At 43.4% G+C, this 14,835-nt stretch overlaps 1 protein-coding gene and 1 long non-coding RNA gene across 2 annotated transcripts; one reads left to right on the plus strand and one right to left on the minus strand.

Moving 5' to 3' along the window:
• The first annotated feature begins 614 nt into the window (after positions 1 to 614).
• acss2l (acyl-CoA synthetase short chain family member 2 like) lies at positions 615 to 12,589 on the plus strand. The gene is made up of 18 exons (XM_034612467.1): positions 615 to 888; positions 1,029 to 1,224; positions 3,149 to 3,240; positions 3,721 to 3,824; positions 5,716 to 5,788; positions 5,996 to 6,071; positions 6,814 to 6,898; positions 7,583 to 7,720; positions 8,574 to 8,744; positions 8,843 to 8,976; positions 9,945 to 10,077; positions 10,240 to 10,296; positions 10,557 to 10,637; positions 11,176 to 11,284; positions 11,482 to 11,550; positions 11,713 to 11,889; positions 12,025 to 12,099; positions 12,359 to 12,589. The coding sequence occupies exons 1-18, from the start codon at positions 765 to 767 to the stop codon at positions 12,484 to 12,486; spliced, it is 2,022 nt and encodes a 673-aa protein (XP_034468358.1). The 5' UTR covers positions 615 to 764; the 3' UTR covers positions 12,487 to 12,589.
• LOC117777665 lies at positions 12,400 to 12,895 on the minus strand. Its single transcript, XR_004616640.1, has 3 exons — positions 12,841 to 12,895; positions 12,753 to 12,776; positions 12,400 to 12,505 (listed from the first exon to the last, which is right to left on the minus strand). It is a non-coding gene; the product is annotated as an uncharacterized LOC117777665 (long non-coding RNA).
• Positions 12,896 to 14,835: the final 1,940 nt, after the last annotated feature.

The following is a 14,835-nucleotide window of genomic DNA, read 5'->3' on the forward strand; positions in this document are numbered from 1 at the left end:
ATGTCAACAAGGCTTGTCGCCGACTGGACGGACAAACTGTTTGCACTTCAGTGCCCACGTAGAAAAGCACGGATAAAAGGCAAACAGTACGGTGAAGTAGATGTTAACAAATGCTTCAGGCTGCAGGAGACGGAATATGATGAATAAATGAAGATATGTGGAGATATTTAGCATAATTATAACTATTTGTAATAGGCATCAATATCACATTTACATATTATTTTTTCAGTTTATTTCTACTTGTTCCTATTATTGATATTACTTTTAGTTTCATGCAGTTTTTTTAATTGGTAAAATGCAATATGATCAAACAGAAATGTAACAGCAAAACAGGTATTTATTTATTCATTTATTTAAGCACCATCATCCTCTCTGTCAAAACCAGTCTCCCCTGGTCATGCCTGAATCCCTGGCTGTCAACCCAGTGCACACAGCCTCCTCCTCCTCCTCCTCCTCCTCTTCCTCCTCCTCTTCCACCTCCTGGCTCAGTAAAATAATACAATCAACAGGCCAGGGAGGACACGTCCAATGAAAAAGTGGGAGTGCCGCACCCTGCCAGTCGATTGGCTGGCAAGCTAAACAGACTGAGGAGAGCCTGGGCTCAGGGATTAGAGGTGGGACTTTACACTGCCTCAGTACTGAGGGCCTTGCAGTGTTGGTACCTTCCCCAGGAGGATCCAGACAGATCAGCAGTGACTCCAGATTAACCCATTTTCTGACTCACCCTCAGATGATATAGGTCCGTCTACATCTGTCCTTCCGCAATGGTTGTTCCTGAATCTCAGGACAAAATGTACTACCCCTCTGCCGAGCTGCAGAGGGATGCTCATGTGCCTGATTTTAACTCTTATCTGGAACTGTACAGGAAGTCTCTTGAGAATCCAGAAGGTAGGTCAAACGCGTCGGGAGATTCAGTGCAGTGCTTGCAGTGTCTCCTTGCATTCCATCATGCATCTGTAAACAATATCACTGTTTATCTGTCCTGCCTGGAGCCCGCAACACTCACTCTCAGTGTTGTTTTATTCCAGCTTTCTGGAAAGAGGTTGCTGATGAGTTCTTTTGGAAGAAGCCAGCAACAGGTCCAATCCTGCAGTACAACTTTGACGTGACCAAAGGGAACATATATGTCAAATGCATGGAAGGGGCCAAAACCAACATGTGCTATAATGTCCTCGACAGACATGTGAAGGAGAGGAACCTCGGTGAAAAGGTTGCCTATTACTGGTAAGCAACAACGCGTGCCTGGCATCAATGATGGCTTTGATGGGAAATGCTGCCTGGAGTTATGTCAGGTATTCCAGTCAATAACAACTGCTGTGTCCCCTGCTGCAACCCCAGTGTACCAAAACAAACCACAGAGTTGGTGTTGCAGTCTCTCAGTCTGCTGCGAGGAACAGAAGAGAGCTTTTTACATGATAAGGAATCTTCACAGATTTAATATTTTGGATGCAACTCATTTTTTTAAAATCTACAATTACAGCAGATTGCATGAGGCCTGCAGAACTCATAAAGCAAATAAAGAACAAAGCCTCTTTCTAAATCCTGACAATAACTATAATATAGAATAAGACTTAATTTGCATATTTTAGATGCAAACACATAGATTCTCTTTCTGTACCTTCTTCCCAACTTCTGACCTCTTTAATTGAAACTCACAACCTTGGCATTTCAGCAAGGCTTCTGCTTTATGCTCTCTTGCTTTATATTATGGCGCACAGTGTATTTGCTCTGTCAACTGAGGAAGCTCTGCAAACAAAAAAATAATTGTTCCGCCAGCTCAGCAGTAACAGGGGTTCAACGGGCACAGCGGAGACCAACCATGACCCACGCAAGTGTCTCCACAGTGTTTGCACTACATCAGAGCCCTTATGTAATACATCTGCTCATTTGTTTGCTGGGCCGGTTTCAGCAGCTCATCGCGTGAGGAGGATATATACTCAGTGAATCAGCTCCGTTAAATGACTGTACTGCACATGATAAGACACAAAAAGAAATAAGACCCTATAGTCAAATGTCTGTTCTTTTGTTTGACTTATACTGCGTCTGATACTGGCTGTTACTTGCAGCTACAAAGGTCTACTGGATAACATGATACCAACAGATGGTTGCATTTCAAAAGAGTTACTGCACACAAATAGAAATTGTTTGACTCTAAAAGGAAACGATTTATTTTTTACTCTGTGCTTTGACAAGATCATAAAGTGATCACTGATTAACAAAATCAAATAAAGATTTAAAAGGTGCTTTCCTTCCCCAGCGCTTGTCAGGACAAATGAATGGTTTTGACTTAAATGATCAGTATTGTTTTAACATTGGTAATAAAATCAGACTTTTTATAATAATAAAATAAATAATATACAGTTTTCTATATTAAAGCTTCCTATAAAGCCGACAGTTTAAATAGAACCAGCAACAGGTTCAATGTTTCACTGGGTGAGAGACTCTCACAAACATGATGAATCGAGGGATTTAATATCAGGAAATATATAAATAATAGAATTTGTTATTGTCTCAATGTGGGCGTTTATATTTAGGCTTATATTTAATAGTAATGCGCACATTCAGGGGTTCACACTCCTTTAGAGTCTCATTTACAAAATTGTACAAGAAAACGTTGTTGTATCACATGATCGCAGCCAATCAGAGCTTGTAAAAGTTGGATAAACAAAGTCTGCGGACTTGACCTCTGGGGAATTCTGCAGGTGATTTGTGTTTGCTCTGATCTATACAGTAAGCACCAATGCATACAAAGTCTGAGGCAACAGTTGAACCAGGTCAGTTTGGGTCAACAAATCATATCAGTGTTTTTTAAACTGTACAACAATGCACTGCTCAACAGGGAAACCAGGATTATACAGTATATATACTGTAGGATTTGAATAAATAACTTTGATGAAGCATCTTGTTGATGCAATGGGACCAAAATCAAGATTAGAAATGAGCAATGTTTTGTTTAAAAAAATATTTACTATCTGCTGGGTAACAGGTTATCTATGAACCCAACCACTTCATACGTGTACGTTGAGGGACGAACGCACTAGGAAAATAAAGTTACACCTACAGAAAGAGCTTCATACAACCGGACACAGCTTTTCCATCACAGTAACAGATCCTGGGTGTTTCTTCTCTTTGTATCGTGTCTTCACAGGGAGGGAAACTCACCCGATCACCACATGACCATCACTTACTCTCAGCTGCTGAGCCGCGTCTGCCGCTGTGCTAACGTCCTCAGGCAAATGGGTGAGAGCCTGAAAACTGCATCAATTACTGAGTATTAATTGATTCTATCTTAATATTAATTTATCGACAGCTTGGATGTAGAAATGATTAATCATCGGTAAATACGGTTGGCAGCAGAACACATAAATACATACATCCCTAAATTTCCCTCAGGATCAATAAAGTATCTATCTATCTATCTATCTATCTATCTATCTACATGCTTAAATCTGCTTATGTTAATTTATACATTATATTTTATAACTAAAGTGTGAAAGTATCTAAAGTCAACAATGGCCGATATCTTCTGTAAAATGACACCTGAAATTGATGTTTTGTTATTTGGCCCATAGCATAATACCACAAGCCCCCAAATATATCTCTGGTATATGTCTAATGTACTTTTTTTGCATATTCAAAGTAAAGTTCAGTATCAGGCACATATCCATCACACTGGAACTCAACATAAAGCCTAAAACTGTGTTTCTGTCCCTGATCAAGGGGTGAAAAAGGGAGACAGGGTGTCGATTTATCTTCCCATGATTCCAGAGCTGGTCTACACTATGTTGGCCTGTGCCAGGATCGGTGCTGTTCACTCCATTGTGGTAAGCTCCCATTTCACAAACATCCATATTAGTTCGGTAGATGTTTTTATCAAGAACAAATTACAATAGGTACATTGAACATGATGGAAACAGAGCTGGATGTGTGAAGTGCTTCCTTCTCTATCAAATAAAGGCGGGTTCAGAGTATTCCAGTATTTTTTGAGGAATAAAAGTTGGTGAAGTGCCAGCAGGCTGTAAGAACCATGAGTCGGCTGTCATCAGATAAGACTATATATAACGTCATCATGTATTTAACTGAACATGTCCGTCAACACGTTTCGTTATCTGCCGCTCTGACCTTATTACCAGCTGAACCTGGGCTCCTGCTTGTGTCAGTCCAGACTCGCCTGCTCCTGCACTTATCAGCTGTCACCTGTTTGAACACTGCAGCACCTCAGTATATGGGTCAGACAATTACTGGCAGAATCCGGCTCTGGAAGACATCAGAGTCAATGCACTATTTTAGATATTCAACCTTCAACATCTATGAAAGGGTTGGTGGCCTTGTTAAAAATATCTCCTGGCGGCTCCCAGGTTCATTTTATGGCTCTCAAAGGGCTTTTTTTTGGCAGACGTGAGTGTAAGTGACCTTGTCTGTGCTCGGTCACTGTTGTATGATTTCTAGCTTAGTTTTTTTTATCATTTTCCACATCACTTAGCAACATGGCAACCTTTGGGATAGTTCCAGCTTTTAGGATTCTCATGTGAATATTAAACATAAATTATCTTGGCATAAAATTGAATCATAGACGGGGTCAGACAGAACAGCCTCATGCTGTGACATTTTGCTGCTTCCAGGATGACTTGGTTTCATGATGCCAACATGAAGACTGAAACGTTATACACCCTGAACTGTTAACCTTGGCCACGATACAAGCGTCTGGAGGCAGATGCAGCGAATGCCAATCATATGAAAAAGCGGTTTTAAATGTCTGGTGCACACACACACACACACACCCTGTATCCGTGGTAATGAAAGGCTGCAGCAGTATGAATCATCACTCTGACTGTTTGCACTTTAAAGTAAACGTTTGCAGGACAACGGCTAAGGAATAACACTATAAGCTAACTGAAGTCTAATTGTGTCGTCAAACCAGATTAACTGCCTCAGTAAGCTTCTTTTGTTGTGCTTAGAAAATAAGTGACTTATGATTCTTTATACAAACAAAACTACGTGAATCAGCAAAGGGATTGATTATTATAATGATTATTACAATTAATAACAATAATTCGTATGATTATAATAACTGTCATTATAATTTCCACCCTAACCCTTTGTCAACAGGTAAAAAACATGTTGGTTGACTTTGAGTTTTAACTGAACTCAAACATCGTTTCCACTGCAAGGAAAGAATTTTACCGAAAGTGTTTTCACTGTTGGTTTAACCTGCAAATAAAGAGGTTTAGATAATCTGGTTAAATCCTTAAAGTTTGTCGTTTGTCGGACTTTGTGTCCTGTTCTCACATCTCAACAGTTACTATGATGAGTGCGATGTTGTCATAAGTGTCACACGAAGATGGTTAATAACACAAAGAGCCCCACAAAGGGCTCAGTCAAGTAAAAGGCCTTGTATTGTACAAACCACGCAGCCATATTCATAGTTGTTTTGTGTCAACTTAGGTTTGTTTGTAGTCTTTTTGAAAGTTTTTAGGGGTTAAATTTGGTCTGTTTTGTTCATTTGACATCATACTCATTGTTTTCCAGTTGTTTGTGCATCTCTTGGCAGTGGTTTGGTGTCTCTTTGCTTTTGTGCATCTGTGTAATTCCAAAACAAATGATGAATAAAACAATGAAAGACAGACCCAAGCTTCAATTTAAACAGGATTACTCCTTAAAAAAAAATCACAAATTCTCAGCTCTGCCTCTCTCTGTCTGTCTTTGCACGTTCAGTTTGCAGGTTTCTCCTCGGAGTCTCTGTGTGAGAGGATTATCGACGCCCAGAGCAGCGTCCTGGTGACAGCAGGTAGGTCCGGCCTGGCCTCTGACCTCTGAGTTATTGTGACCTGCAGCAGCACCAGGATGTGATGTGTTGTGGAGCTCAGGAGCTGTAAAGATAATGTTCAAGTTGTAAAGTGATGTGGTGTTGAGACGCCTTCTCCCGGCTCTGCCTCATCATCTGTTTGTCATCTGTTGCTCTCTCGCTCTCTCTCTCTCCTTTTGTGATGTACAGATGGTGTTTACAGAGGAGAGAAGCTGATCAACCTGAAACAGATTGTGGACAAGGCTCTGGAGAAGTGCAGGGAGAAGTAGGTCCTGCTCACAAGACTAACACTCTCAGCACCCGCCCTTGTTTACACTAGCTGCTGCCGGTAATGGGACTCAACCCCTGAAAAAACTGTCACAGGACACACACACACACACACACGCACATACAGGCACACACACGAACACACACACACACACACACACACACACACACACACACACACACACACACACACACACACACACACACACACACACACACACACACACACAAAGCCCTATCAGCTGCTACCAGGGACGTTCAGGAAACACACCGCCTGGTTTCCACTTTTACGAGGTTGCCGGGCAACATGGAGAACTCAGATCCATCAGGGAAGCCCAAGCTGCTCGTCTCCCGTGGCAACGTGAGCCTGGGAGGGATGTGAGCTGAGAAACAAAGCATGCTGGGAATGGTTATCTGCAGGAGGCAACATCAAGGTTCATGGGAATGATTTGAAAATAAATGAAAAATGTGTTTTACATTATATGACGTCTGTGAAACTAGATTTAAATTCAAAAGTTTCTTCCTGATATAAGTTACAGGTCAAATCTGAGACACCACTACTCACCTAGCAAACTGATGGAAAGCCAACAGGAAGGAAACATGAGCAGTTTTACATCGTGCCGTGTTTTAATAAACTGTTCATATTAAAAACAGAGCACATGAATACTTGGGGAAAGGTCTCACTCCAATACCGAGGAACCCAGATATATTTTTTAATCTTTTCTTTCCTTTTCCCTCAGAGCGTCCTCCAGCATCACCAAGTGCCTCGTCGTCAAACACCAGGCGCTGAAGACAAAGAGTGGAGCTGCATGCAACAAATTACAGGTAAGAAAAAAACTATTAATTTATTTTACAATTTTATTCTGAAAGCTAAAATGTGACAGAAGTTTTATTTTATGTATTCATTTCTATTGTCATAATTTAACTTACTTCTATGTGTTAAAAGATATTTATGTTGGATAGAAATTAGGTATAAAAAACATGTATCTCTTAATGTAATGATCTTTGATTGAAGAAAATTGAAAAGAAGTTTACATGGAAAAGTGGCAAAATAATACTTCTTTCTTACAGAGATCTTATGATAGATTAACACATTAATCTGTGTATTTAAGAAAAGGAAAACAGTAGCTGTCACATTTCACACTTTTTTAAGGCTGCTTCCATCAATGGATTCTTGTCATCCACCCTCTAATAAACACTTTGATCTCTCACTCTTCATTAAAGAGATAATCAGTCTGAGCTTTTTAGTCTTTAAGGTCTTTCAGCTGAAGGCCTCTTTAAGTCCGCAGCCCACAAAGCGTCAGGTGATCCCTCATCCGAGGTTAGAACAGCAGCTGAAACAACCCAAAAACACGCTCCTCTTTCTGGATTTAGAATCTCCCTCTGAGGGGCTCAGCCAGTTTGAATCTAACGTGATGTATTGTTGCCGAGCGCCGCCACGCGCTGGGAGCAGATGTAATGAGTGGAGTCAAGTGTTGGATCTGTTCCCTGATGCTCTGGTGCGTTCAGACCCCCTGGGACTCGGAGTGTGATGTGTGGTGGGAGGAGGCGATGAGAGACTCTCCTGAGGAGTGTGAACCTGAGTGGTTGGACGCCGAGGACCCGCTGTTCATCCTCTACACCAGCGGCTCCACCGGCAAACCCAAGGTGAGACACAGCTGCGGGGGGGGGGGGGGGGGGCAGTTACACAAGCAGAAACACGCAGTCTGGCTCAGGAAGAAGACAACACGTTCATTTTCTGTGTAAATACTTAGTGGAACCACATCTTTACAACAGATCACAGCATCTATTTTCCACTCTGATGAGCCTGTAATGATGTTAACCAAGCTGCCTTTTACTTAAGCTGCTGTCTGGAGGGAGAACTAATGGTTTTCTAATACTGAGAGGCACAAATATAATCCTAGAAAGTTATGTTGTCTGAAAGCACCACAGCCGCTTTTGTGTTTTCTCCAATATAAGTGTCTATTCAACACACACACACACACACACACACACAGAGACACACACACACACACACACACACACACACACACACACACACACACACACACACACACACACACACACACACACACAAACACAGTTGTGCCTCCATGACTTCAGAGGACATTACATTGACTTATATTGATTTCCTGGAGACTTACTCTAACCCTAACCTTAACCTTAACCTAAACTTAACCTTAAAACAGGTCTTCACCTTAAAATTTAATGATTTTATGCTTTTAATCTAGAAAATTTGACTGTGTAAATTGATTAAACACACACACACACACAGACACACACATATACACTTGTTATTTCAACACTCCAACACTTCAACCTGCAAGATGAGTCCTTACAATGAGACTGTGTTAACAGATTTACTGTCCCACACACACCCACATATACACACACACGTATACACACACACACATGCACACAAACACACATACCTGCATACCCCCCCCCCCCCCACCCTTATTTGTCCACTGTCTTCCTGACAATCCGGTGTGCGGTACAGGGTGTCCTCCACACCGTTGCCGGGTACCTGCTCTACACGTCGCTGACCTTCAAGTATGTTTTTGACCATCACCATGACGACGTGTACTGGTGCACGGCAGACATCGGCTGGATCACGGGCCACTCCTACATCACCTACGGCCCCCTCGCCAACGCCGCTACCGGGGTCCTGGTCAGTCAGAAACACACTTTGTGGTTTTGGTAGAAAAAGACGTAGAGGAGAGGAACAGGAGCAATCTCATAGAAAAACATGTGTATCTTATTTCCCAGTTTGAAGGCGTCCCTGTGCACCCCCACGTCGGCCGGTTCTGGGAGATTATTGAGAAGTACAAGGTGACCAAGTTCTACACAGCTCCCACAGCCATCCGCCTGCTGATGAAGTACGGACGAGAACCTCTGCAGAAGTGAGAGCCTGCATCTGCTGACATCCCCCCTGATGGACATCCCCCCTGTCCCCCCCCCCCCCCCAAAGCTACAGGAGGAGACAGTGAATGGACGAGAACAATAATGCATTAGTTATAATATTAGTTATCAAAGGGATATGAGGTAGAACAGCCTAAATGTGTGTTAAAGGATGTCATGACAGACCTATATGACCTTTTATGTATTTGCTATAGTCTCAACTTATGTCTAACGTATATCTACGGGATCATATAGGGTAAGTAAAGTACGAGGGGGTGAGGAGGGGGTGAGGAGGGGCCATCTCCTTCCTTCGAGCGGACACCCACCGACCCTGAGTCTCTGAAAACCTCGGCTCTTGCATCAGGGCTCTCTGGCCTTCATGTGGAAACGTTCACCTTCAAAAGAGTTCACTGCTTATGCAACATTTTGCTTGGAAGTGAAAAAAACAAGTTGTGAGATGAATGATTAAACAGTGGGAATTAGAATTCAAATGGTGAGTTTGCAAGAAATACTCAGAGGTTATCCGTCAAAAGAAGAAGCCACGAAACTTCTGTTTAACTCTTAACTGAAACTCTTCCATCGGCTCTTCAGTGCAACACATAAAAAACATTTATCTTGCTTTGCTGAAACTTTTCCCATCTGATAAACATGAGGTATTGTTTGTTTCCCTTTAAGAGTTTTATTACAGGAAATACACTTTCCAGGAAATTGGCTCTCTCACAGAGTTTCATAAGAAGAATAATAAAACGTCTGTGTGATGAATATGAACCAGGAACTTTCTGCTAATTAGCTCAGCGTAGAAACTGGAAACTGGCGAAAGCTGTAGAACCACAACTGGTCCTTTGCACACTTCAGGTTTATATGAATTTTAAAAAGACAAATACAGTGTAAAAGAGGGAGAGCGGTAATGAGATTTAATGAGAACCAGATGATGATTGAACATGAGACTTCTCTCACTTGTCTCCGGCAGGTACGACCTCTCCAGCCTGAGGATCGTGGGCACGGTGGGCGAGCCCATCAACCCAGAGGCCTGGCAGTGGTACCACGAGGTGGTGGGTCAGGGCCGATGTCCCATCGTCGACACCTTCTGGCAGACGGAGACAGTAATGAACACACACACACACACACACACACACACTTCAAATGGTTATATTCATGCTCAGATATATAATATATAGTCTAAATCCTTCTTGTTGAAGACCTCAGTGACCTCAGAGGAGTCTCTTCATGTCGTCGGTGTAATGTTCTCCTTCATGTCTCTGCAGGGAGGTCATGTTTTGACTCCTCTTCCTGCCGCCACGCCGCTGAAACCCGGCTCTGCTGTGAGTGAAAACATCTCCTTCAACACTGATCGCCTCACACTCTGACCTTTCTGTGTAACTCTCAAACACGCAGCCCCTATCTGCTGCGTGTTTGAACAATATCAGTCATGCTGGTAAAGAAAAGGCTTTCACCTCTTGCATCTGAGAATGCGTCAGTATTTTTTTAGTTTCCTCTTAAAAGTTGCGTTTGTTGAGGATCATATGATTCAGGTGATGATCCGGAAGGAAACTCTGCGTTAAATCCACGCTTCCTGTTTCAGACCTTTCCTTTCTTCGGGGTGGAACCGGCGATCCTGAACGAGCACGGGGAGGAACTGGAGGGGGAGGCGGAGGGTTATCTGGTGAGTTCCACTTCAACTCAGTACCAACTGTATTTATACGTGTGATGCAGCAGCTGAGCACACAGATTTATGACATAAGATAAATACTGTAGATCACACAATTAAAAACAGTCAAAGGCTATAAACCTTATTTTAACCTCATTTTTATTATGTAAAGATATTCAACCATGTTTGTTCTTTTCTAATTCATTCTTGCAGTCATTCAGTTTCTTGCATCAGTGACTTTTACTTGTCTGAAGACGATATTTGCGTTTGCAATATTCACTTTAGTACATGAAATGGTTTATTGTGTCATTTTAATCTGCTTTATTGATTAATTTCGTTTTTTAACATTGTTTATTGTGGTGTGTTTATTTGATTTCACCGTCATGATGCAGCTCAGGGAAACTTCAAATTAACCACAGCTCTGAATGGTTTAAATCATGTACATTTGTTTTGAAAGGTTTGAATAAAGCTCATTGTTGTTAACTGGAGCAGTGATACTTCTCTTATGTGTGTGTTGTGTGTGTGTTGTGTGTGTGTGTTGTGTGTGTTGCAGGTGTTCAGGAGGCCCTGGCCTGGAATAATGCGAACGCTGTACAAAAACCACGAGCGCTTCGAAAACACCTACTTCAAGAAGTTCCCAGGCTTTTATGTGACTGGCGACGGTGAGAAACAGGAGTTATGATTTTCATCTTCCTTCCCTCGTTCACCCATCGTCTCACAGATTGTTCATCAATCTGGATTAACGTTCACCTTGATCTCTCACTGAAACACCAATGAGCCTCCGGAGGAAGAGAGAAAGATGCTATAAAAACTCTGTGGGGGGTTCATGCAACCTGTTTTCTCCTGCTTGCTCTCGCAGGCTGCAGGCGGGATAAAGACGGCTATTACTGGATCACAGGAAGAATAGACGACATGCTGAATGTGTCAGGTATCGTACCGAGAGGTGTTAACGTCTGATCACTCAGCTTCACAGAGGTTTAGAACATCACAACACAAACCTGCAGCCTTCTGGGAAACTTTTTGTTCTCCTGAAACACTTCACGTCTCATGTTTTCATGATTCATCCCTGATTCCTGTCTCGGCCCTGCAGGACACCTGATGAGCACGGCGGAGGTGGAGGCGGCCCTGACGGAGCACCCGGCCGTGGCGGAGGCCGCGGTGGTGAGTCGGCCTCACAAGGTGAAGGGCGAGTGCCTCTACTGCTTCGTCACCCTCAAAGACAGCCTGGAGTTCAACCACACGGTGGTGGAGGAGCTCAAGAGACTGGGTGAGGTGGAATTTTGGTTTTAAGGAATCTTATTCTGAGGTTTTACTGTTTTTGTTTTGTACTAAATCAGATTTTTTAGATCCAAAATGAAGTTTTTTTTACGTCACTCATTCCTTTTCTGTTTCCTTCCGTCAGTGAGAGAGAAAATTGGACCAATCGCCACACCAGACTTTATTCAAAACGCCCCGGCGCTCCCGAAAACTCGCTCAGGTAAAAGAAAGGGATAGTTCACCCAAAATGCTAATTCACTCCTTATCTGCTCACCTCTATGCCCCCCCCCCCCCCCCCACATTCAAATTCGACTGGAATCAAGGTCATTTACACCGTGTTTTTAGCCTAAATGTCCAAACTATCCCTTTAACACCTCCTGAAACCAACCCCCACATCCTCCTCCTCCTGTTCCTCCTCTTCCTCCTCTCTCATCCTCTTCCTCCTCCTCACGTGCCTCCTCTTCCTCTGACTCACTCAGGTAAGATCATGAGGCGAATCCTCCGGCAGATCGCCCGCAACGACAAAGACCTGGGCGACCTCTCGACCCTGGCCGACCCGAAGGTGGTGGAGGTGCTGTTCAGCCAGAGGTGTGACGCTGTGGTGTGACGCACCTCCACCTCCCCACCTCCACCTCTCCACCTCTCCACCTCTCATCCTCTCCACCTCTCCACCTCTCATCCTCTCCACCTCTCCACCTCTCATCCTCTCCATCTCCGTCTCTCCATCTCTCCACCTCTCCACCTCTCCACCTCTCTGTCTCTCCACCTCTCCACCTCTCATCCTCTCCATCTCCGTCTCTCAACCTCTCCACCTCTCCACCTCTCATCCTCTCCATCTCCGCTCTCCACCTCTCCACCTCTCTGTCTCTCCACCTCTCCACCTCTCCACCTCTCCACCTCACCATCTCCCCACCTTTCCACCTCACCATCTCTCCACCTCTCCACCTCTCTGTCTCTCCACCTCTCCACCTCTCTGTCTCTCCACCTCTCCATCTCCCCACCTCTCCACCTCTCCACCTCTCTGTCTCTCCACCTCTCATCCTCTCCACCTCTCTGTCTCTCCACCTCTCCATCTCCCCACCTCTCCACCTCTCCACCTCTCCGTCTCTCCACCTCTCCACCTCTCCATCTCCCCACCTCTCCACCTCTCTGTCTCTCCACCTCTCCACCTCTCTTCCCCTCTCTGTCCCTCGTTCCCTCTTGTAACTATGCAACTGTACAGATGAAGATAATCACACATTGTAGACGACTGCAGTGACTTGTTTAAAATTGTTGTTCTATTTGGAGGAAGAATGAATCAGTGGTTTTTATGTCGTCGCACAGATGTGGAGCCGTCGTTGGTTTGTGTTTGGGCCAAAATATCAAACAAAATAGACACAGAGATAATATTGTTTATATATATTTTTTACGTCTCTTATCACTGGAGGGAGAATTGAACCTTTATTCTCTTAGTTTTTTATCAGCTTGTCTGACGACTGATGTACATTTTTAATCTTTGACCTGAAAATAAAGTGTTTTTAATCTGTTCTGTAGCTTTTTTCTTTATTTTTTTAAAAGCTTCAAGCACAGCAGCTGTTTGATGCCCTCATGTGGCAGGAATCATTCTCTGCAGCTGTTATCTGCTTCACTGTGGAGGCCTTTTTACTTTACTGCAAGGGTTTGTGCCTCTGATCGTCTAGTGATGCACAGAGCGCGCGCACACACACACACACACACACACACACACACACACACACACACACACACACACACACACACACACACACACACACACACACACAGAGCAGATAGTGATGGAAGGGAGACAAAAGAAGCAGGTTGTTTCATCTCAAATGCACCGGATTCTTTTAAAATCACAGCGTCAGTGATGATGAAAAGCAGAATAAAGGAACAATTATGTGTTTTATAAAACTTTAATCTGCAGCAGGTTGTTTTAACAGGAGCTCAGAGTGACGGTTCTCACGTCGGTGGGTTTCCTACGATCGTCTCTACACCACTCAGCGTCACGTGCATGCAGCAGTGTGTGTGTGTGTGTGTGTGTGTGTGTGTGTGTGTGTGTGTGTGTGTGTGTGTGTGTGTGTGTGTGTGTGTGTGTGTGTGTGTAGGTGTGTGGGGAGGACGAGGAGGAGAAAGGAGCCCAGAGACACAACGATGGGCAACGTTACATCATCACCCCCCAGTGGCAGAGGAGTGGTTACCATGACAACCTCTTCATTCTTCACCACCATCACCACCCTACCCTCCTCCTCCTCCTCCTCCTCCTCCTCCTCAATCTTCCTCTGGTCACAACAGCGTCCTGCGGATGTTTCATAACCCGACAACACTGACCAGGAAAAATAACCAAATTCTTTTACCAATGAATTATTTTTTTGTATTGATGTTTCTGATCAGCAGGTAAATTCATTTCTGAGGAAAAAGTTTTTCAAATAAAATAATCTGAGAGTAGTAAAGTAAAATCACCTCCCACCCACAGCCAGCGACACAATAAAAATCACTTAGTTTAACATTTATTTCAATATCACATAACTGAACTTGTGTTATATATATATATATCCTCAGTTATCAGTCCAACACACACACATTAGTTTGGTGTTTGTAACTGAATGAAAGAGACTGAATCTGAGACTGTGAGTGGAGGAGGAGGAGGAGGAGGAGGAGGAGGAGCAGCTCACTGACACAGTGACAGTCGACTGGATATCGACTGGCTGCAGCAGATCAGGCTCCAAACATCAATTATTAATAAACTGCATTAGACAGATTCTCAGATGTTGAACCTCTGCGTTCACTTCATCATTCACTGATTTACTGTTTCCTCTTTTAAAATCTCATAAAACTCTCACTATCGTCTGATATGTCGCTAGATAATCTGGTCTTTAAAATAATGTAAAGAGCAGTTTCTGACATGTAGAATACAACAGTTCTCATCATGAGGGAAATGAACTGCGGGTTTGAAGAT

Source organism: Hippoglossus hippoglossus, chromosome 17 (assembly GCF_009819705.1).
Source record: "Hippoglossus hippoglossus isolate fHipHip1 chromosome 17, fHipHip1.pri, whole genome shotgun sequence".
NCBI lineage: Eukaryota > Metazoa > Chordata > Actinopteri > Pleuronectiformes > Pleuronectidae > Hippoglossus > Hippoglossus hippoglossus.